Source organism: Anopheles funestus, chromosome 3RL, assembly GCF_943734845.2.
Source record: "Anopheles funestus chromosome 3RL, idAnoFuneDA-416_04, whole genome shotgun sequence".
Taxonomy (NCBI): Eukaryota; Metazoa; Arthropoda; class Insecta; order Diptera; family Culicidae; genus Anopheles; species Anopheles funestus.
In genome coordinates, this window is record NC_064599.1 from 5533171 (window position 1) to 5558130 (window position 24960).

The 24960-nt window shown below is 43.4% G+C and overlaps 1 protein-coding gene across 10 annotated transcripts in view; it reads right to left on the reverse strand.

Annotated features, from left to right (window-relative positions):
* Positions 1-8533: 8533 nt before the first annotated feature.
* The window catches only part of LOC125770070 (protein encore-like), a 44893-nt gene continuing 28466 nt past the window's right edge, over positions 8534-24960 (reverse strand). For 7 of the 10 annotated variants that reach the window (XM_049439277.1, XM_049439270.1, XM_049439269.1 and 4 more), the window contains 11 exons: positions 14522-16444; positions 14011-14166; positions 13660-13862; positions 13101-13322; positions 12634-13022; positions 12437-12564; positions 11837-12364; positions 11371-11764; positions 9101-11298; positions 8915-9008; positions 8534-8836 (listed from right to left, as the gene is read on the reverse strand). In XM_049439277.1, the coding sequence (XP_049295234.1) occupies positions 8760-8836; positions 8915-9008; positions 9101-11298; positions 11371-11764; positions 11837-12364; positions 12437-12564; positions 12634-13022; positions 13101-13322; positions 13660-13862; positions 14011-14166; positions 14522-16444 (6312 nt within the window). In that variant the 3' untranslated portion in view covers positions 8534-8759. The remainder of the gene's footprint in view (positions 8837-8914; positions 9009-9100; positions 11299-11370; positions 11765-11836; positions 12365-12436; positions 12565-12633; positions 13023-13100; positions 13323-13659; positions 13863-14010; positions 14167-14521; positions 16445-24960) is intronic. The other 3 variants (XM_049439274.1, XM_049439276.1, XM_049439275.1) reach the window with 3 other exon arrangements.

Genomic DNA, 24960 nt, shown 5'->3' on the forward strand with positions numbered 1-24960 from the left:
AATGTTTCTAACGATCATGCGGAACCGGTTCTACCAACGAAATTACGCAGCACCGGAATACAATCGATCAATCAATTGTAATTTATTAAGTGACGTTTGACTGTTTTTCGTCGTTTTGCCAAACACCCTTGTATCTCTATTTTTGTTCTCTTTAATAGTCCATCTCTATTAGCGTGTAATCATAATGTCAAAATACTCATATAAAAAGATATATTAATGTGAAGTTGGGTGACGCGAGCGTGTGAGCGAGAGTGTGTGTGAGCGTGTGAGCGAGGATGAACGTGAGGATGAACGCGAGCGTGTAAGTGTGAGTTCAGCGCGATAAGGGAATATAAGCAGCGCGCGCGGCTGAACTGGAGCAGTTTGGATTTGGATTTAATTGAATAAAGCGAAATTTGTTTGAACTTCTAAATTCCTTTCTCACATTAATGTATCATTTCAACGATACTCGAAGCAGTTTCAACATTTTCATGCTATAGCGAGAATTTACAAGTATTACTTGTGCTAAAATATAATTTCTCATTTATTATTCATCTCAACGCAGTGTGTTTCACTGTCATCTCGTGTCCATAAATAATTCTAACAAATGGTAGTTCTGTGTTTATTGCATGCCAGTTAATGACGTGGCGTTTCACCTCATAAATCAATGTGACAGTAAGGAATTCCTTACAATTACTATCCCTATCAACGTCATCTTTCTTAAGTGACCTAATATTTACTAAATAATATTAATTTGCCACACTTTCTGTGCGAAAAAAAACTTTAATATGTATATTTTGTAATTTATTGCTACCTATTAATAAAGTTTTGACAACACGAAGAAACAACATAACATAAAAACATAATGTGACTAAATTGTACATCTCATTTCATCAATTAATCAATCAATATTTTCAGCAAAACGACCAACACAAATAATTGTACATACTTGGACAGTAAATGTGTTGCACTAGTGCCTTCTAATGAATTAAGCGTAAAAGTAAATGTTATTCGAAATGAACAATTACCCGTTTTTTTACGTAAATGGTAATGAACTGGATCGAACTCCTTTTCAAATACCAGCACGTTGAATTCTTTCCAATGTTTCAACACTATAACAAAATCACTGCTTTGGGTACTGTTCTCCTCATGAATTTTGACCCAAATGAACAAGGTTTGTCGACGATATTGTTGCAGGATCCAAAAGAAAGGGTTTTCATTATTTGACAAACAACTATTCCAAAAAAATGCACGAGATTGTAATAATTGTGGCATTGAAGAAGCAAACGTCGGAACCAGCTCATCTGCTATCGTGACATTTAAACAGTAGAACTTAACCTCTAGCTTACTGCCACTCGTTCCATCGTATGCGCGTAATAACTTAAAGATTCCAGAAGCATTGTGAATAGAATCGTAAGAGGTGAACTGATCGCCATCGAGGTAAATATATTTTGACGAATTGCCGATATTGGATGATATTTTCCCGGTGATTAAATGGCAGGATTCAATAGCAAATTCCGAACTGATGGACGATATGGTACCGAACACGATGATGATAAGAAGTATGAAATCCATCTGCCTAAGTGTTTCACCCATTTCCGAAGAGTTCGATATTGGACACTTGTCAATGACACACTGAACTGATTGATTCTTAGTTCGTTGGCTTTATAAATGTTTGAAACAGACAGACAGAAACTTCTCAGACATTCTGTCCTACTTTCCCACACAGTTCTGTTGATGAGGGATACGTAATCAGTTATGATCATTATTAAGAAATCTATGTTAATGGATTAGCAAAAGTTATTCTTATAGTTTGTTTAACTACAAAAAAGTTAGAACGAATGCATAAATTCAAATGTAGCAGATAATATCTAATACTAGTGATACTAGTGTTAATACTAGTGAATACTAGTCTTGTGCTTAATGAATCTTCTGAATAGAGTCATTCATATGAATCTTCAGTGAAGAATCATTCAATTCATGAGTCGACTTCCAACAGATTCATGAATCCTAAAAGATTCATGAATGCCCGAAGATTCATGAATTCTCGAAGATTCATGAATCCTTAAAGATTCATGAATCCTCAAAGATTCATGAATCCTCAAAGATTCATGAATCTCCGAAGATTCATGAATCCTTGAAGATCCATGAGTCCTCGACGATTTATGAATCCTTAAAAATTCATGATTTTGCGTATTCTTTACGCATATTGACTTCTTCTTCTTCTTGTTCGGTTAGAACGGCCTGGCCGTATCAAGGCTTATTTTACCACGTTGCAGGATAGTCCGTCTTTGCTACGGGGAGAAGGTCCGGATGGGATTTTATACCCAGTCCTGACGTGTGGAACCGGCACCGTATATCACATACACAAAAGAGCTGATCCTGCATTTAATGAGATGTTATTATTGAAGCGAAAGCTCCATTCCATCAAATCCATGCTTATTGAAAGAATTTGTTTTATGTGAAATTTTACAACTACACCGATTTATAAGATACATTAAAATGATCAAACAATGAATCAATTCTACTGGCCTATTAGGATTCTTTTAGTTCATCATGATTGTTGAAACGCTCACAGTAAAGCGAACCGAGCTGTCATAAAACTTAAATTTGGAAGTAACACAAAGTTATGCAAATCCCAATAAACTTCCGTCACTTTAACTAAACTATAAAAGAAAAATTAAAATTTAACAACCCAACTAGTGTAGAAGGTTTCTAAAATATAATACATGCAAAATTATTAAATTAACTTAGATTCACGTTCCTCAACGACATATTGTACTAACATGTGAATCAATTGTCAATAAACTTTTCTTTTAAGAATAGAATTATTCAGCATGACTAAAATCAAACTTGTTATAAGATTAAAAGTATATTGTAATGTAGAAAAAGGTATGTTCTTTCAAATTTTGACAACCATTTATCGCAACCATTAAACTTCAATTGGCGCTCCAAAAGCAAAACTCGTGTATTTACGTCTTTCATTTTTCATTCAGTAAATTATTTATTCAAAATGAAATGAATGAATCAATGACAAACTTTACACACCGTTTGCTTGTTTTATTTCAATAAATTAGCTCTTGAAACAGTATGACGAGCACAATTAGTTGCACACACTTTGACACAAAACGTGTGTTACAATCACTTTTAATCGGTTCGAACAAAAAAGACAATGATGTACGAAATAAGCAGTTGCTCTGTTTAAAACGGCGAGGTTTGTAATCTTTATAAAACAGCGACACGTTCAATTCGTTCCAATTTTCCAACACAAGAATCACGTCATCGGTAATGGTTGTGTGGAACGGACGAGTTATCACCCAAATGTACAGCGTTTGTGGATGTTGCTTATGCTCGATCGAAAAAAATGGGATGTATTTATTTCGAACACAGCTGTTCTGTACTACAACATTCGACTGTAACAAAAGCGGATTAGAAGAGCTTAACGTCTTAACTAGTTCATCGACAACGGTGAAATTCAAACAGTCGATCTTAACTCTTAGTTCATTATTGCTTGCTCGGTTCGATGCATTTACTAGATGCAACTTATCGGTAGCATTCTTAATTGCAGCGTAAGATGTGAACTGAACTCCATCAAGGTAAATGTATGTTGGCAAACTTTCAAAATTTGATGATATATTCCCGGTGCTTAAAAGGCAGGAATCGATTGACAACTCCGAACTGCTGGATGCTCTGCTTGCGAACACGATAGTGCTGAAAATTAAGTATTCCAATTTCTTATATGTTTCAGCCATTTCCGAAGAGTTTGATATTAGACACTTGCCAATGACACACTGAGCTGTTTGGTTCTTTGTTGAGCGGCTATATAAGCCCTTCTGATAATTAAAATCTTTTTCAAACATATTTGGACATATTTCCATCCATAACTATCCATTAGCGTATCGGATTGCGTTAATGGCTTGGTAAAAGTTTCCTCGCTGTAAGTAGTAACTTGTAATGATCCATGTCAATTGTCCACATAATCACCTTTATGTTTCATACAAATGTCGCAATATGACGTAAGGTTTTTACACAACTATTACTTTGCAGTGCATAATATTCTGTTATGGAAAACGTTAAATCTAACGTTAAGGAAGATCCATTTCACACGGTCTGGGTGGGATTTATCACATAACCCACCGGGCCGCCCTAGATGAAGGCGTTATATGGAATTAAAGACCATCGTTATGCATCCTTTAGTAAATCATTGTTGCAAACAAGCAATAAGAATGTTAGTATAAATTTATTTTAATGCTAAAATATGCAATCCCAAGCGTTTTAAAATAAGATGCTGTTTAGTTTTAAAACATTTTCTTTTATTATCCTCTACATGATGATTAATAGACCAAGGCCATTAATAATAAAACTGTGCAGCAGATAATTATACAGCTAGAAACACATAAGCCATTGCTGCTTTTTAATGAATTAAATTTAACAATCAACTCCAAATGGTACCTACAACTGCAGCAATTTCTCGGGTTAAAGAAATAGATTTTACTGAATTCATGATCCATCTTCGCGATCGTATTTTGGGTCCACTCATTTGCCGCCAGAAACATGCTAGTTCTGCTTCCATCATCCTGACGCATACTCGCATTCATATATAATGTTCCGGTCCTTCTTGTAAAATCGACTCTATAGGTTGTTCTGCGGCAGTCCAGCCACTTGTTAACTATTTGTTGCAGGTCGGGCTGAGTCGGATAAACGTCCTTGTACACTTGATCTGGATCGTCACGATCAATTGGACAGTATAATATAATGGTTAAACGACGGTTTTGGTAGAAAATGTTCACATTCGCGGACTGTGATTTAAAGTCTTGAGGATGGAAATCGTTAAACGGTGTGTAGATGGTATTATCGACGCGAAGATAGTTCAATTCACTATGGACATGGAATCTCATCTTAAACGGTTGTCCTCTCCAGTTGAGCAGTGTACAGGATGGTACGGTGTACGCTAAATGTCCACTTCCGAACAACGAATGAAGGCACAAAAAGAGGAACCATATGTTAGGTTCATTCATTTCGACCATTCTCGTCTGTAGTGAAGAAACGCACAGGAGCCGGGAGTTCACGCAGAGCACTGAACAGGACTAACCCTGGTGAAAGACTTTTACACGCTACAACTACAACAATTTCGAAATCGCCGTCAAAGTATGAACTCTTGCGACTACCAAATTATTCCTGACACTCAAAGTATTAAATAAAAATGAAAAAAGGTTGAAAGGCAAGAAAGATCAAACAACCGAATTAAAATAAGTGATACTGAAGACTCAGTTTGTATAGAAGCGTTTGAGTTAAGAAAACAACTACATTAATTTTGTTACAGATTCTACAACACGGAAGAAATGAATATGACAAATATGGTATCTAAAAGTTACTACACTAAAAGTTCCGCATGCTTTTGCATACTTCTTCCTACTTACTAGGCCGCGTTGCTTTCGGATTGTTCAACATAACGCACACACACAATACACCGGCAGGATTTCAATTTTTCTACTTTACTTGTTTTTTTTTGGTTTGCTTCACGTTTCTTTTCATTTGGAAATAGTTTCGTCCTTTCGTCCACTTGTAGCAGGTTTCACTTGTCACTCTTAATATAAGTACTTGGTTGTTTTTGTTTTGTCTGATTTTATCTTTTTGTTTCCTTGTTTTTGCTGTGTTTAATCAGTTGCATTTTCACTCATTTTTATCTCTGCCCACTGTTTTCAGCACTGCCACTGTTGTTTTGGTTTTATATGATCTGCATGCTACCACGTTTAGTATTTTCTTTATCTTTTGTTCTTGCAAACGCTCACTATCTTCCATCACACTCTCAGTTCACAGTTTCGCGCCTCATATCTCGGTGTATATAAATTAAAATAAATACATTCTTTCATATATATAATAACACATTTAATCAACTGTTCCATTTGTGTGTTTCTGTGTGCTTGCTAGTTTAACGCTCGTTCACTCAATTCTCGTTTCGCTTTTAGAACCTAACTGTTCATAATGTTTTTCGCTTTCGCTATAAGTTTCATATTCTTATCATTTATAGCGTTGTTAGATTTGAGTTTTCTACCGTTTGCTTTTTACCTACACGTGATCGAACATTTTGCAGAACGCACGCTCACTTTAAAAGGATCCGATACATCAACTATTGCAGTTTCACATCGGCCAGTTTCACTGTGGGTTTTGATAAATTTAGCTTCTGTTTGGATTCTGTTGTTTATTGGTATGGCTTCCGTACGGTCGGTTTGACTTAGACAGAGCTCGATCTTTGTATCAGAGCACACTGGTTTGTTGAAGAGTCTACGATATTTTTGCTCCTTTGGATGCTCACATACCGTAGAATAAAGAAGAGATGCAAGAAGAAAAACTTCCGACATGGCATCGATGGTGGCTGATGCACCAAATCTAACAAAACATTCTTCTTTCTTCAATGATATCGATGTACAGTACAATATCACCAACAATTATAGGTTTGTTTTTGTGACTAGAACGTTTGACACGCTGCTACATCAGGCGTGTAGTGCGTGTTTGGCATGACACGCTATGCTTACACACCTTACCATGACAAACTTTTGAACGAATGATTTGGACGAATGTTTTTTTCTGTGTGAATAACATCATGAAAGGCTTCGTTCGATAGCAGAAGGTAGCAACGATTGAGATAACATTATTTTATCTAGCTTTAGAATGCATTCACCTATTAGCTTCGATCGGAAGAACAAGCGGTCAACAACACCGGTTCGAAATTTTGGTTGAAAATTGGTAACATTAACTTTGTAGTGAAATCATTTTCAATTGTACAGCCTCAGAAAAACACTCCTACCGAGTAGTTTGCTGCGTGATGTTAGAGCTATAACACCACGCATCGAAACACCTCCTTCATGTGCTTCCAAGTCGTTCCGCAGTACGGTGTTAACAGAAAAATCAATTCTAAACGTTTTGTTGTTTTAGTGGTGACTGGCTCAAATCGTTTGAATGTATGCTGGTTTAAAGATATCTCTATATAGGTTGGATTGTTTTTCTAATGCCCGCTATGCTATTTAACCATTTCACGTTCAGATTAGTATGTGTGCTGTGTGGTGTGTCCTTTGTTGCAATATAATTAATCGTTTGACTGATTGTTGTTATTAGAATGCTGTTGTGTCTGTCTGCTCATTTTATGCTGATGTCGATGATTCGTTGGCAAGTAAATAATGCGTTTCCGGTTCATTCATACGTTCGCGTTTGCTACTCATCTTTATATAGTTTGTCCTACTCATGGCAACTGATAATCCTGGCAACATAGTTCTGTTTTTGTTTCTTTGTTGTGTTTTGTCTTCTTTAATTATAATATTCCCCTACACACACTTCACAAACAGCACCACTGGAGTTCGGTATGCATTGTATTTAGTATTATCGTTATTATTATTTTTTTGGTTATCGATCACACATTTCTAAGAAGCAGTAACTCAATTCATTTTCATCACACAATAACAGTTTTGGCGCAAATTTCTTTCTCTCCATTTTTGTGTTTGTGTTGCTATTGTGCAACGGTAGATTGTGTGTGTGTGTTTTAGTGGCATAAGATTTGGTTTTCCTGTTGTTGTTATCGATTTTCATTCTGCCAATGTTGCTTTTTGTATTCACATTACATGTGAACTTTACTTTTTTTTGTTCATCCTGGGCTAAACAGGGTGGTCCAGTTTTGTAGCTCCTTATTGCTGTTTTGTTTCAATCTTTTGTGTTGTTCATATTACGATTTGCGCCTCCACTAAGCACAACATTTCAACATGCGTTCTCCGTGCGTTAACCACATTCATCCGTTCCATTTTCATGCTGGTCGCTCTGTTTTTTTTTTATTGTTCAAACGCTTCAGATCTTCATCACCCATTGTTTCATCACGTCATCGTGTTTCATGGCCATTAACTTTTCATTTGTCCGCTCGTAACATTCCCATAGTTTTAACATAGTGATTCCTTCCTACTGTAATAAAATGTTTGTTTGTTTTTTTTTCTGGTCGTCATTTCATTACGCTTTTCAAACGGACACTTTGTCGGTTGACAGGAGTATTTACTCCGGTCACTCGACGTTCTGCTGCTTTTGTATCACATGATGTTGTGATACGCAATTTTATCTCTTTTCTCTATGATTTCCTTTGCTTCACATCTCAAACAGTCGCTTGTTTGGTCCTGCCTTTATTTTGTCTGCCCTGCTAGCTATGCCTGCCCGGTCCGTACCACTGATTGTTTTCGGATCAGCAACTAAGATATTTGCACTGTTTGCCAACTGTAACTAAACGAACATGTTGCGTTTTAAAACCGCACATCATTAACTGCACACCAGCACTTGCACTTAATTCTTCTTGGTTGATCCATCTGCGCACACACACACACGCACACTCGTTTGAAATGGTGAACAATTTACCTTAGCGCCCGTAAAGTAAACGCGCCTTTCATTGATGGAAGTTGTGTGGTACGTATTCCATAATATGTTTCGTTCTAAATAAATGTGTCTCATTCCTTTACCCATTTGTCACGCTACCGCTCTTAATGATTACTTTTGCATGTCTTTCTAGAGTCTCTTTCACATCACATTATAACCCCTAATAGTATGTTTTTTGTTGTTGTATGGTAAAGGTTGTCTAGGTTTGCGCTATGTGTTACGCGTTACTGCACTACAATCAGTTGTTGTTAGTTCGATTAAGGTTTATACTTATCGTAATGTATTACCGTACGATTTGTTTGCGATTTTCCACCGTTGAAGGACATACTACCCATCGTTGCCATGCGGCAACATGCTGCTATTTGTATGCTTCTTTATCGAAGCGATTTAGCCGCCTTGGCACTGCTGTACCCGGTGCTGTGCTGTGGTCGTGGTGTGAATTGTCGTGATGCTGAAACGAAGAAGAAAGACAAAGCGGTTTAGAATCTTCCATCACAGTCAGTGCTCCAAAACACACGGTGCCTCATACCCGGCATCACCATATTCATCGTCGGATAGACACCCGCAATTGGACGAATTTCGTTCGGAGGCGATCGGCGGCTTTGCGGCAACGTTAACGAAGGCTAAACACATGTAACACAAACAGAACAGAAACGTTTCATAAGTACACAACGGGACACACAAACACTACCACCAATACGATTCGATTACTTACGTAGTACGCCTGGCCAATCTTGACGTAAGACATCCCGGTAGCGGCATTGATCGGGATCAGCTGCTGATGGTACGGTTCGACCGCGGCAGCAGCGGCTGCTGCAGCAACAGCCGAATTATGCATTACAGCTGCAGGCATCGCGTGCGGATGTGTCGCGGTGTGTGCACCGGTGTTCGCACCGGATCCGGAACCGGTGCCACTGCCACCGCCATTGCTTCCTACGCTGCCTCCGCGCTGTGATGGACCGTTTCCTGCACCGCCCGAATAATACGACGATTGGCCGGAATGGTGCTGCTGCCCTGCTCCAGCTGGTGCCATCGATTGACCTCCACCCGGATGATAGTAATGTGTCGTACCACCAGCCCCTCCTCCTCCTCCACCGCCACCTCCACCGGGACCACCGTGAGTTTGTTGCTGAACACCGGGCGGCATCGGTTGGTTTCCACCGTGATGGGGATGATGGTGTTGCGCGTGCGGATGCGCCGGATGATGATGATGGTGCAGTGTACCGTGCTGAGATGGTTGGCCACCGGCCGACACGACCGGATGGTTGCTACCGTGATGATGCGAGGTCGGTGTCGACGGATGATTGTTACCACCGTGGCCACCGTGGTGATGTGTAGCTGCGGCATGATGCGGCGGTCCCATGGGATGATGCGATTGAGATGCACCGTGCTCGTGCACAGACGACGACGTAATACTGTTCGGTGAGCCATTGCTTTCGTTCGAATTTGTGCTGGGCGTGTTACGGTTGTTCACCCCACCGTAACTGTTGCTGTTGTAGCTGCGCTTCAGATCGAGATTGGGCGGTTTCGAGGAGCGATTCAGACGCGTCTTATCGCCCGCCATTCCCGTGCTCGGTGCGGCCGCACCCGGTACGACCATGCTCGGCAGCGTCGGTATCAGTGGTGGCTTGCTGGAGGAGTTGCTGTTCGCGTTGGTTACGTTTTGCGGCGCGGTACCATCGTGGCGATTACCCTTACCCGACGGAGGCGGTCCCAGGATCAGTGGACCGTTCTGGTTTTGGTTATTGTTCCCTGTATTGTTCTGTGCGTAGCTTCCCTTCATGCCACCTCCACCGGGCGGTTGATAGCTGCCACTTCCCGCATTGCTGTTCGGCGTCATCTGTCGGCCACCGTTCGCGGACGCATTGTAGCTAAAGTAGCTTCCACCGTTTGCACCGGAGTTTGCATTGGGTTGTCGCGGTTTGCTACCCTGGTAACCTCCATTTCCCGCTTTGCGTTCATCCGACGCACCATAATGATGATGCCCACCGGCATATCCTCCACCTCCGGTTACGCTCGGCATAATGGGAGGTGTAGGAAAGAGCGGCATGCCTTTATGCGTTGCACCGGGAACACCACCGTGATGCGATGGCATAGACATTGGCAGGGAAAGCGGTGTACTGGGCGTCGACTGTGGTGTCGGTGCGTTTGTCGCACAGTTGGTACTGTGGTTGCCACCACTGTGGCTGCTGTTGCTACTGCTACTACTGCTGCTGCTGTTACCGCCTCCATTCGATGGTCCATTCACGCTGGAATAGTGACCACTGCTGCCGCCCTGCTGGTGATGCTGATGATGGTGGTACTGTGAATGATGCTGATGGTGCCCATTACCACCGGACAGTGGTGTCGATTCACCACCGTGCGTACCGCCGGTAGAAGAAGCGGGATGATGCTGTGCTCCACCGGATGGCGGATGCGGATGGAATGATGCGGCAGTGGGTACCAGCGTGCCGGCAGTGGCCGCAACCGAATGAGGATGTGTCGCCATCGGGCTTGCAAATGGAAGCATGTTGGGGTACAGTGGTTGCGGGAAGGCGGCGTACATCGGCGCACCAGCAGCAGCGGCGGCGGCAGCGGCAGCCGATGACGAATCGGGCAGTGGTACGGAAATATTGGCGGTGAACGGTGATATCGGAACCGGTGTTACCGAGGCACTGTGCGTGGCGCCACCTTGCGATTGACCGTGCCCACTGTTGGGAGGAGTCGTGTTGCGCTTGCCGGAAATAGGCGCACCCGACGAATTGTTGCCGGTGCTCGGTGTTGATGCGGTGGTTGTGATAATTCCACCATTGGTAGGAGTTTGCGGTATCGGAGGCTGCATTAGTATTGACGCACCGCCCACCGTTGATGGTACGGGCGTCTGAGGAACGTAGTAAGTGATTGGTTGATTCCAGTAGTTTTGGTACGCAGCCCCTGTAAAGAAAAAAAGATTTTAATGAATCATATTCTAACTTCTAAAGCATCGAAAGCATCCGAGATCCTTACCATTAAACGGATATCCTATTCCGATCGGGTAGCTAATGGGATACTGTGAAAGCTGACCGGCTGCTGCAGCGGCGGCCGCTTGTGCCGCGGGGAATTGGTCGGACGAATACATCACCGGATTTTGGTACAGTGGCGCACCAGTATAGGCAGCGGCAGCTGCAGCCGCAGCAGCAGCCGCACTCTGTGTGTACGCGATCGGATGCAATACTGTCGAAGTCGCACCGGCCGGAGCCGAGTAGATGGAAGCGCCCGGTGTTGAACAGAGGCTCGCTTCACGCTGTTGCTGCGGATCGTACACTGGCACAAAGTACCCACCGGACATTTCGGTTGGATCCATTGCCGTGGGATATGTGTAGACCAGCGAGGATGGTACGGCATAAATGGCACCGTCCGGCTAAAAAGTAGGAAGAACATTGCAGTGTTAAATTAAAAAAGGGAAACATATAAAAGCGAAAGTCATGCTTACCGCGGTCTGATATGTCGTCGTTGACAGGCCTGGCGTACCGGTTGCGTATACGGTAGCACCCGGATGACCACTACCTCCACCATCGTACGTGACGGTATAAGCGCTAACACCGCCACCACCGACACCACTACCACCGTTCGGTGTTGTGGTGGTGCTCGCATAACTGGTCAAAGGTACTACCGTCTGTACCACGTTAGCTACCTTAACCATGTCATTTTTCTTGTCCACCTCCTCCTGTCCACCGTCGGTCGGAGTTTCGCTACGATCCTCGTCATCGTCTTCGCCGGCATCCAGCGTGCTGCTACTACTGACAGGATCGTGTACGTGCAACAATTGTACAGCAGCACCGAGAGCCGGATTGTTGTGGTCGGGTTTGTCCAGCGCGTCCAGCCTATCGCCGAGATCGTCTTGCTCCTCTCCCGTCACTTCCACCACTTCGTCGATCAAGGATCGATCATTATCCAGCAGTGCAGAGTTGGCAGTATGCATGAGTGTTCCACTTTCGTGCTGATTGGTACCGTATTGTATCTGCCAAGGAAGGAAGGAAAACAAGAATTACCACATATCCGTAGCAGAAAATTTGGAACAGATTGTACATACTTCATTCATATCGATTGGCTGCAGTTCGCTTGCCTGCAGCATAGGACTAGTGGCTTGATGTTTCTGTAACTTCAACCCACCAAGCTCGTTTGTCGTTTGTGAGATTTCTTCGCAGAGGCTTGAGTTTTCTGCACCAAAAAAAAAACAGACAAAAAGTTACATAAACGCTTTGTTTTTCAAAACCAAACCATACTTACCATCCATATCTGGATTATCTTTAACGCTTAGTAATTTTAGGCCGCCAGAGTTGACACCCACATCGTAGCATCCGAGCTCGTTGACCACCTCCTCCGCGATGGTGGTCGGTGTCGTTGTCGCTGTCGTTGATACCACCGTCATGATGGTCGTGATGGCACCGGTACCGCACTCACCGACGGTAGGAATTGCCGTCTGTTGTCCACATTCGACCGTCTTTCCTAGCGACGGCCCATCTGTAGCGCTTTCGAGCGAACTGCTACTATTGAGATTGTTCTTACTGTTGAATGACTTTTGCTTTTCAAACCTTCGCTTCGACATTTTGCCACTTGGTGGCCACGGACCGCCCGCAGCCGGTGGTAGATTGGATGGGTCGAAATGATACAGCGAGCTGTGACAAAATATTACACATTAACACATTAGCAGTAAATCACACCAGCAATATCTTCCTTCTTGCGGCGATACTTACCCGTCCTGGTTAACAATCGGCTGAAACGTCTGGGGATCAATCAGTACACTTCCCTTCGGCACACTGGCCATGTCGGTGACGGCCCACATGACGCCGCACGTAGCCGACGGTGATGGGACGCACGGTTCCGGTGTGTGATCACCGCTGCCGTAGCCAGTTGGGGACGGTGTTACCGAATCCGAGCGGATCGATTGGGTTTTGTAACTGGAAGTAAGGTACGACCTGCGTTTGAAGGCAATCGTTACTCATCGGTCGATCCGGAAGACTACCGGAGTGCGTTCACAGATGGATCAAACGTAATTTACACTGTTCCACTAATTCTAGGATTAATCTTCTAAATCAATAAATGATAGAGAAATTACGCTAACTTAATCTTAGACATTAGGGTATGTTGTTTCCGAAAAACAACATAGGATAGTAAAAACAAATTAAAAACCTATCGATAAGTGATCTACAACAGTATCAAATGATCCATCCATGAGCTCTCCTGCGGTTGGTACCTCTTCCGTAGAACACTATCCGGGCAGTGTTCGCAACTGCACCAAAGCAAAACACTCACCCACTGCTTGACGGGGACAGCCTCCAGGGCGTGTTGGTGCTGGCGTTCGAGTCCTGCTTCGTAAACAACCGCGCACCGGCACTTTTGGTTGACGTTATCGAATCGCCCCGCAGCAACGATGCATTCTGTGACGATCCTCCATAACCTCCGAAGCTGTGAGATTTCGATACGCAAGGCCGTTCTTCCGATCGTCCCTCAATTGACTACAAATGAAACGATCGGCAAAACAAAAAAAACGAAAATCATCATTGCAACAGGCACCACAAAACATATTCACGGTTTGGTGAAGATATTGGGATGGATTGTGTTTTTTTGTTGTTGTGGCACTTAATGCCCCACACACAGGCGTACCACTGATTGTACTTTCAGCAAGCGATTGTTCTGCAGTTTATGCTGGTGCCGGGCGGCATTGAGGTCAACCAGCGTCGTACCAACACCGGCGCCGCCACCAGCAACACCACCACCATCGGTCGATATCCACTGCCACTGATCGGACTCGGAATCATGCTGAAAGTCCTCCGCCACGGTGGCGCACGTTCAAACGAGCACGGGATTTGGATTAAGGTTGGATGAATCGTCGGGAAAATAGGGACGGAACGGGGTTTTGTTGCGTAACGATGGACGTACGGGAAGACAGGACACGGATCAATCGATAGAAGTAGGAGGATCATGTAGAAAAAGAAACAGAGAATTGAGAAAGGAAACAAATATACAATACACGTACATTGATTACATCGTTTGTATCTGTTATATATGTACAACATACATAGCACACAAAAACACACATTACGCGGTACACTACAAATTCAAAACCCACCAATACAACCCACCAATTCAACACGTGTCTTTCTAACGATCTTACCTCGCGATTTTTGAATAATCTCCGCTTCGACTTCTCATACTCTTCCTCACGCTCCTCGAAGCTTTTCGCTTTCCGATCCAGCATGCCCCGATCGGGACAGTGCAGAAGACCACTTCCGGATCCACCACCACCTCCTCCTCCTCCTCCACCACCACCGCCAGCACCGCTACCGAACCGATGGTACTCGTCGAAGCTGTGCGTGTCCCGCTTCAGGATGGATTTGCGCGGTTCCTCCGAGAAGCTGTCCGAAATGAGATTCTTAAACCGTATGTCCGGTATGCGGGTGGCCGGTGTCACCTCCGCAATCACGCACTGCTGCGTTGCGTCCACGTTGTGCTCCATGCCGAAGTAGGCCGCCACCCGGTGTATCAACATTCGGTTGTAGGAAGACATGGGCGGAAATTTCATCTGACTCCGGCTACGATCCATCGCCAGCGATAGTAGCTCCTTCTCAATCTTCATCAGCATGTTGCGGTCTTTGAAGTTTTTGTTCAGCGTTTCCTTGAAAAACTGAAGCAAATTCACACCGCTCTGGTCGGTGAACGGATCGCAGAGACTGTCGCGCGACATAAACGAAGCCATCCCGCCACCACAGCCGCCATTTCCACCACCACCACCGCCACCGGTGCCTCCTCCGCCACCTCCGTCAACACTGGAGGACGAGCCTCCGCTCAGATGTTTCAACCGGGTCGCCTTATTTCCACCCTTCCCGGAAGCACCACTACGTTTCTTACCGCCACCACTGGGTGGTGTGGTAGTTGGCCCAGTACCTGTACCACCCGCATTACTACCGCTTCGCATAAGGCTATCCGTAGGACTATCGCACTGGATGTAACGTGTTTCCGTTTCGTGCGAGAACTGTATATTGATCTGACCGTCGACGTTCGTCGTCGGGCCACCACCAGCTCCTTCATTGTCGCTAAAGCTCACATCGCGCTGATGCTGGTGCTGGTACGAACCATGGCGACCATCGTTATCACAAAAGTTGCTATTCGCAGCTGACTGTGCCGGAGCGGTATGCGTAGACAGCGCTTTGCCTACAGCACCCGCCATCGACGGATCACCTCCGACCGCAGTAGTATCACATGTTGCCGCGGATACATTGCCAGATCCGGACACCGGTACGAGATTATGATTGGACGGACTTTGACTCGCTAGCATCCCACCTCCGCCGCGAGTCGTTCCACCACCGTCCGGTGTATCGGTGCCGTTAGGTGAAACCGTGCTCGTCACGCCTTGCTGTGACGGTGTTGTCTGTTTCGCGTTATTGCTGCCTCCGGTCGCTACTGAGAACGTCGCACCGGCGGTGGTTGTCAACGGTGCCGATTTGTCTGGCTCACCACCGGGTGCGCTACCATTCGCCCTAGCGTGATGAGTTGCCGTTCCGTTGCTCTTCACACTGTTTCCCTTTTGCGAGTGTGGATGATGCGCACCGTTACTACCAGCGTTCGGATTAAAGGACGTCTTCGGCGGTGTCAGCTTCGGGAAGTCTAAATCTAGCTGAGATTTACCATTACGTTGCTGATCCTCACCACCGGCAAAGAGGACGATGTTTGGTGAACTGTTGCCACTGGTGCCACCGCCAGTCCCACCACCACCTCCGCCCGGGCCAGCGCTGTTATGTTTGGCCAGCGATTCGGCGTCGCTCATGGTGGATGCTGCTCCTGACGATCGTTCTGGCTGGCCTTGGGGACCATTGCTGAGTGCGATACCACTGCTGCTGCTGCTGCTGTTGCTACTGGCAATCGTAGTGGTGGCAGTGGTCGTGTTGCTTATTCCACCCGTACTACCGCTGCCGGTGCTACTGATTGGATTGCTATTGTGCGTATCGGATGGAGATCGTGGTGTTGGTGTTCGGGGCGGGGAAGTTGACTCACGCATCGCGTGACTGCGTGTTAAATGCTTGCCTTTTCCACCAGCAATCTAAAAGCACAAAAAAGAGGACACATTTTATTAAGATTTTATAAAAAGTCACATTTGTTAAGGCTATTAAATTGAAAAATAAAATGATTCGAAAAAACCAACAATAACGTACACAATTTCCGTACTCCACGGAATTGAATCGCTTCACCTCTAATTAGACACCACCATTTAATAGGGACCGTATTTCATAAATTCAATCCCCGTGAACATGAATAAGATTTATCACCCTTTCAGAACATGAAACCGTTTAGCTGCAAACTGTCGTCACGCCATTCCTGGAGCACAAAAAAAAGCACCCTCCGACACACCTTTTGCTTCTTCAACTTGAAAAACCCACCTTCGTGCAATATCCTAAAAGCCAAATTGAAGGTTAATTAGAAAGTCCTCAACCTAGACCACCGGACGAACTACCGCCTTAATTGCTACACTTTCACCCACTGATGTGTCCCGCAGCGTGTCCTTTCCTGGGACTTTGGTTTCGTTCTAACCACGGGCTGGGTCAGGGTAAACCGATCCCACTACACCTTTTTACCCGTGTCCGAAGGGGCAATCTGTACGGTACGCGATAAAACGGGAACACTAATCCCTGTCTGCGTCCGGGTTGGGATGCTACCGTTTGGTTGGCGCTTAATTGTCACTATTATCCCGCGGTTAGTCCCGATTGCGCTGGGAAAAATTATAATGCAGTGGGCGTTACATGGGTTTTAGGTGATAAATGACCTTTGATCCAGGATTTAACGTAATGAAATGGAAATAGAACGTTTAAATTTTGCAAAACTATCTACTATTTAAGCTCTTTAAGCTTAGAAATTAATTTTAAAAGTAAAATAAATAACAAACTTTGCTACAACTCTTTCAAAGAGGTCTATAATAAATTTTTCGTCTATTAAGTCTTTCCGTAAACTTAATACAGAGAGCCTCTGAGAGGTATCTTTCAAAAAGTCAACCAAAATCTAAGTAGGAAGGCAACTTTATAACTTTCAAGAATAAATGCGAATATCCATGAATTAATACGTTCCGTTATCTTGAGGACGACCTTTAAAGAGTATAGGGCAAAAAGAAAAAAAAAAGATGGACGAAGACTAATCTTCCAATTGCCATCCAACGAATCTATGTCCAACACCGCTGACTGTCATTGCCGGTTTGGCGATAGCGGAAGTAACATTACTATCGGATTAGTTTCCAAATCACTTTCCGTCCGATGAAAGCATTTACATTGATTAGTGGTAAGCTTCCGCGTCCATTCCGTACAGTGTGTCGAAAATTATAGCACACGATGCGTGAAAGACAGATTAGGCAGAACAATATTTTAGCCTCAGTTTGTCTCCCTTCCCAACGAAAGCAGGGAGTGACTTCCTTGATTCATAGCGACTCGGGTGTGAAAGGTGCGAAAGCTTATCCGATTAACCATTTGGCAACAGCGACCTAGCCCAAAAGAAATGGAGGAACGGCACGGTTCTATCAGCCAAGCGGAAAGCTGGTTCCGGTTCCCCGGTGACAGCCGGTTTCCGGCTCTACTTTCACCGATAGATTAGCGCGTAAAGGATAGGTTCCCAGAAAGGTCGATAGCGTGAAAATATGATTCCAACCTCCCTGCCACCCATCACAAAACCCATTACTAATGCTAATGAACCACTCGCACCTCGGCGGTGTCTTGTTTGTTCTTTTTCCAACAAAATAAGTAAAGGGCAAAGCTTCAAAACCTTCTTCAAAGACAACTTGGTAACTTTTCGAAGGCAAAAGTTTTCCTCGCTTCCGAAACGGTTGTCTTTGTTAGCCATAATTATTAATCATAATTCATCGAAAACCTTGCCACTGACCTTCAACCTAACGACATCTGGTAAAATGATATGGAGTCATATGCAAATGGGAATTAAGACAAAACAGCAACACTTTTTCACCAAGGTACGCAGCTTTTGACTTCATTGGACAAATGTTACCGGGAACCTTTTTTTTTTGTTTGGTTGGCGGACAACCAACGTACTACGAGACGATACGGAAAAAGGGTGAATAATTCGCGGAAGCTTTCGTGAAAGTCAAGATCGCCGACCGGGCAAAACTAAAAGGTTATTAAAAAGGTCCCAAAAAAGGTCAAAAAGCCTGAGGTTGTACGCAGGCAACGAGAGGTTGATGTAAATCACGCCACTAAATCAATAAATTTCAACCTCGATTCCAACCACGTACAAGGTGGGTCCTTCACAAAGGACCCCACCAAAGGTACCGCGGCGACTACTCACGCTCGTGCTTAAGCCGTTCTTTTCTAAAAAAAAAAAATGAAAAACACCCCACATCGTCGGGCAGGAAAAGCTTCCCACAGAGGTTTATGTTTGGAACCAGAGTTTGAAGTGAACGATGATTGTGCCGATGGCACGAAAGTTTCATTCCATTGGGCAGAGCAAAATTCGCAGCCCTTGTCGTATCGATTTCTACTTTGTTTTATTATTATTTTACCCAGAAGTCAACTTTCACCTCCCAACCTGTACGGGGGTGGGGTGGTTGTACCAATCCAATCATGGAAGGTGAAATAAATCACACCGCATGAAAGCTAAGACGACGGTAGCCGTGAACTTTAAGAAATGTCAATGTCGTTTGTATATATGCGTATGATTGCTTGCTTTTCCTGTTTGTTCTGTTTCCAGGCGTACATTTTGGGCAAGCGGGTGGTGTAAGAGTTTGACAGCTTTTGGGCCGGTACCAGGGGACGTATTGGATGGAAAAGTCTACATGAACGAGTATATCACAGGACCGGAAGTATTGTTTCTTTTTTCCCTGTCCACGCGTGAAATCGGCATTCAATTACCGGGTCACAGCCTGTCAAACTGTGGCGAGTCTATTTAATGTTTGCAACCCTTAATCAAAACATTAAATATAACGCTTTGTTAGTACTTATTTAACTTTGAATAAATTCGTATTGAAAATAATGGAATCTTTCGTATATCGGTAAAATATTTTATAATTAAATAATTCATTCCATGTTGAATCATCGATGCGGAATTCAAGCAATATTTTAAAAAGTTTGCACACATTTTTCATTTTCTCCTATCACCACAGTTACACACTAAGGGAAAACATTCTGCATTCCGCATTCACCTAGGGATAATATTTTCCTCCCATTCCTTTCACCCGAGCTAAACATGCTGAAAGTAGGAGAAAAAAAGAACACATTTTTCATGCACTCATTCATCATCCACCGTATCTTTCAAGGCCTCCACATCGTACACATAATGAAACGTTGTACCACCCACCCTCCCACGCCGATCCGAGAATGTAATTACCCGCCAATAAAGGACAACGCTTTTGCAAACGTTTCGAAACAAAAGATCCCAGTTTGTGTGGAGTTTTCCGCTGCACAACAGCGAGGACACGAAAGGACATTTAAAAAAAGTAAGTGTTGGTGCTGATGAGTTCTCCATTGTTAGTATTACCATCATCATTGGTTTCGTGGTGTAGGAGTTTTTATTTGCTGTTGTTGGTCGGTTCTAGGCATGAGTTTAAATGCGTCCGTTTTCCGCTTATTTTACGATCAGTTGTACAGGAAGGTAAAAACCAAACGATGATGCTTTTACGAACTCGGAAAGTTTAACGAGTTTTAGTCGATAAAAAATAAACTGGAAAATTGGATCATCAATACATTGCGTATATTCGCGTGAGTGTAAAACTAAAATGCATCAAACCAGAACTCCCGTTGCTGGCCGTGATCGATAATGGAAGTTGCGTCCTGCGGCGCAATGTGGATGCAATTTAAATTTTAATTACTTACTCATCACGAAACAACATTCATCAATAACGCTCTGTTTAATTTTGAGTGCTGGTATTGAAACATACACAGCAAACGTTACATGGGACTGTATACGTTTTTTTTTTCGCCAGCAAAATGATGCCTGGAAGCAAATCATGTGCCAATTTGTAACGCATGACCAAGCGGAAAGGTAATTTGTATTTGTTTTTATTTAATTTTTGTTCGATATGAAAAGCTGACCTGAATTTTTCAATTTCTATAAAGGCGTTCAATTGCAGGCTAAAACACGTAAGCAACAAAAAATATTTCGATTATTTCACATCACACAGTTTTACAAGTTGTCAAAAATTCAATTTAGAGAACAGTCTCTTAAATTGAATCGTTTGTTTTTTGAATTCTGCTCCTGTCGATTGTATCGGAGGTACTTCTGGAATATTTCTCAATTTATGAATCTTGTTCAATAGGATACTCTGAATTTGTCAGTTTGAACTCGAAACCCCTGCATTGCTATATAGAGAATTTCTGAGATAAAATGGCGAAGTCGGAACCAAATTCTTAATTATGTTTTAGTTGAACTGAAACGTGTTGAGGAAGATCCTTCGTTAGTATCTATAACTTTTTCCAATTTCTATTCTTAAGCAATTCTATTCAACTTTCTCAGCATCATGTGAGTAAAGAGAGCTCTTTCCAAGCGAACTTGAAAACCCTGTAAAATAGAGAACATTCCGTTCCCCAACTTTGTCTTCTGTTCTGTTGATTTAGTTTGTATAAATTAGTTAACTAAAGCCAGTACTGTTTGATCGAAAAAATCAGATATAAGCGAATCCGCCCCTCTATGTTATTCTTCCAACCAGCATGCACGTTTGATCTAATGTTATTACAAAAAAAATCTACTACGTGACGTTCATGCGACGATAAAAACGGGAACACTACCAAGTCAGCATACTAAACCACGCCACCAGAACGACGTCATCTGCACACAGTTGTCACCGGCCGTGAAACCAAAAAAGAACCCCCACATTTCCACCCGACTTTGTTTTGTTTTCATTTTTTTTTGTCTGTGTGCCACCGCTCTTTCTCATGCTCATCACGCTTTCCACGCTTTCCATACTAACAGACACACACACACACGTATAGATCCTTCTACTCATTACTCATTGGCCGGGCCCTTTATCTACGCTGGTACGCGCTAGGTAAACCGAATGATGCTGTGACACAGAGTACGGTATGTTAAGAGCATATCGAGAAACGGCAATACCTTCTGTCCTCCCCAAAAAAGCAATACCCCAAACATTACCCAAGCCCCACCGCCCCCCGTTTTCGCATCCGCGTTCGGGAACGCTTTGTCCGTTGTGAAAATGGCGAGTAATCACATTAAGAAAAACGTTGGGACCCGCTTCGGAGGGGGGAGCAATGCGCTATCGCCGCCCGCAGCACGAAACCGATGCCTCGTCGTTTCAAGATCGTTTGGCAAGTTTTTGGCAGCGGCGAAATTGCAATCTATCTTTAGCCTAAATGGCGTACAAAAGCGTACCAACAGTACGGAAAGGTAAACGAGGCATTAGATTTTGTGTGTTTGTGTGTGAGAGGTATTAAAGGGAGGAAGGGAAACGGTGACAAAATAAGAAAACAAGACATTTCAACCTTCTGCACTGTACAAAACAGTTGAAAAAAAATACACGCTCCAACATCCATGAGCACGAGCAGATAAAGGGAAAATGTGTTTGTCAGAAGTTTTGGCAAAGTTTTTGGTTTTTCTTTGTATAGTGTTTATTCTGATGGGGTTTCTGAAAACAACTCTTGAAGTTACAATCGATTTACTTAACTTTAGATAAAACAGAGAGAGTAAAATTCAAATTAGGCAGTTACGTTGGAAATGAACAGGATTACAACGCCCAAGTGAGCAGTACGGCCTGTTCTTAACATCACAGAAACAAAGAAGAGGCGAAAAGACGAATACAAAGCTTTCCTCACGAATATAAGGGATCATCCTTCACAATCAAATGTTGTATCAGTGCAGTTCACGGAGTCCCAAGATGTTCATGCCTTACGTACTCCCATTTCCCGGCGGCAGTACTTAACACGGGCCCAAATCTATATTTACCACAATGAAAACAACGCTTAGTATCATTTTTGCCCTTCACCTGGGCGTGTGCGTGGATATCAGTCGACCCCCACGACAAGCCACCCCAGAGGCTCCGAAATTTAAACGGAAACGTAAACAAGCCAAAATGGTGAAACCAAACGGAAAGAGCTTCCGCCAACGTACCCGGCAAAACGACGGTGAAACACTTGCACGCCATTTTCTCTGGCACTTTTTGGTCGTCTCCGAAATGGAAGGGATGGAAGGGGAGTGGGACGTCCGCACTGTTGTAAACACCCCCGAGGGACCATTCAGACCAGGCAGTAAAGTAAATTCATCATAAATTTAGAATCATTCGACCTATAAATAAATGCTCCATTATGCACCACTGTACGCGTATTTTCTTTTGTTGGCAAAATACATTTACCGTAAGGAGGGAGGCAACAAAATAACATGTGCGTTTTTGCTGCCCTGTAACAATAACTTTACTGTACCCGAGCACCCATTTGGCAGCAAACTGGTTGAAAATATTACACTTTTTTTTCTTCATTAACTTTGATACTTCATTTGTCATTGGTGCAGAACGTTATGGAAATGAGTTTTTGCTTTTTCGCAGTCGAAGACGGCGAGAAATTTCCCAAGTGCTTTAATATAGAATGATTGTTGAGAGAATGATATTTATTACCATTAATAATGCCATTATTCAGGTTATGTGAACTAGTAAAAAGTAGTCAAAATGCGGTTCAATCTTTTCGTGGGCCTGTGTATTATCTCGTGTATACAATGCATTACACCCAAAGTTGCGAGTTCTTAATTCTCGACATCGATTGCGTTAACCTTGGCATGGACCATATCCAAACTAACTCAAAAAAATTGAAGTATTCCAGATGTGACATCCGGGGCAGGATTATCACCCGTTCTCTTAAATTTTTCGACTTCGCGGAGGACGCGAGGCCGATTGAATTGGATTGAGGATCAATGCGAAGAAGACAAAGTGCCTGCTTGATGCAGGCTCTGACCGTGATAGTGCCCGAGTCTGAAGCAGAATATCAGTTGACGGCGACGATCACGAGGTAGTAGAGGATTTCGGCTACCTTGGTACGATCGTAACTTCGGACAACAACACGAGCAGCGAAATCCGGAGGCGCATTGTTCAGGGAAATCGTGCCTACTAGGTGCTCCACAAACTCCTGCAATCCAAAAGACTCCAGGAACACACGAAATGCCCAATATATCGGACATTGATACGTCCGGTAGTCCTCTATGGGTGCGAATCCTGGACTGTGCTAACGGAGGACGCCAATGCAGTAGTCATTTTCGAACGGCGGTTGTTAAAGACTATCTGTGGCGGTGTGTGCGAGCAGGGCGTGTGGAGAAGGAGAATAAACCACGAGCTAGAGGTGCAGATATCCTGACGGTTGTCAAAGCCGGAAGGATACGATGGCTGGTACGTGATGAGGATGCCGGACGACACGAGACGTAGAGGAGCACAGCGAGCTCGTTGGATGGATCGGGTGGAGTCGAACCTGTCGGAGATCGGATGCAGGCGTGGATGGAGGACTGCAGCCCTGAACCGAGTTTCCTGGAAACGGGTTGGAGACTTGTCCATGTCTTCACGACGTCCTCGACCATAAGCAGGTCCAAAAAGAAGAAGATGCGACATTGATTTTGTTGACTTTGAGCTGAATCTTCTCAACAGATCATCTTCAAAGTAGTTAAGAATTCGAATAGAGCGTTCACGAATAACCCTTATGTTCATCATTTGCTTAGCTAATAATCTAGTGTATAGTATAGTCTAAGATATTCAACATCTACCTAGTAGAAATACACAAAACAACGAATCAAGATCAATAACTAAAGCTATTAGAGAACATGAATGAAATATCCTCAACGACACCCTACCAGAAATTGTGCAATTGGTTTGCTATTCACCAAAAGTTCAACTATGCAAATAAGAACAAATAACTTATTCAATCACAGAATTAAAAACCATTTAACATACTCCACTGGAACCGAAAGCGACAAAACAGCATAAATTATTAAGCCTTTAATCCTTACTTAACCCTCCAAATTCAGTCGAGTCAACAAAGCTTCTAAGTACACATCAATTTACCCAACAAATTTGACCAAAAAGCGAGAGGTCAACCAATCAGGGACCGGGAAAACCTCAAACGGGACACGAATCGGGGGGTTCGGGTTTTTCTCGTCCCTACTAGCGAGAATCGAATTTTACGGGTGAAATAATTTCAACTTTGATTGAACAGATTGAAAACGATACGCAAGCACCCGACGAGGGGTGTGAAATCGTTTACGGACGCGAATGCCACAAATGGTGCGGAAGCGTTGTTGAAGTTTTAAATCGTGTAATTCAATTTTAACGGTTCAATATCTAGTTAAAATGATTCACCTTCACCGCACATTCTGAGTATCCCTGTGTTGATCCTCTCGCTCGGTCCCTTCCAAGCGAGATGGTAATGGGAAGCTGATCGTTATTTTCTTCCGATCTCACCCAAAACATAAGTCTATCTGAGAGGAGGTGTTCGTTAAGCGTTTGTCCAATCAAAACACAATTCTCGCAACACACAGCAGAACCTTCCCTACTTGAAGACATTGGAATCCGTTTAATACATCATCGTCGTTACGAAGGAATGGAAAAAAAAGATACAACATATTTAAAAGGTGTTTCGTGGCCTT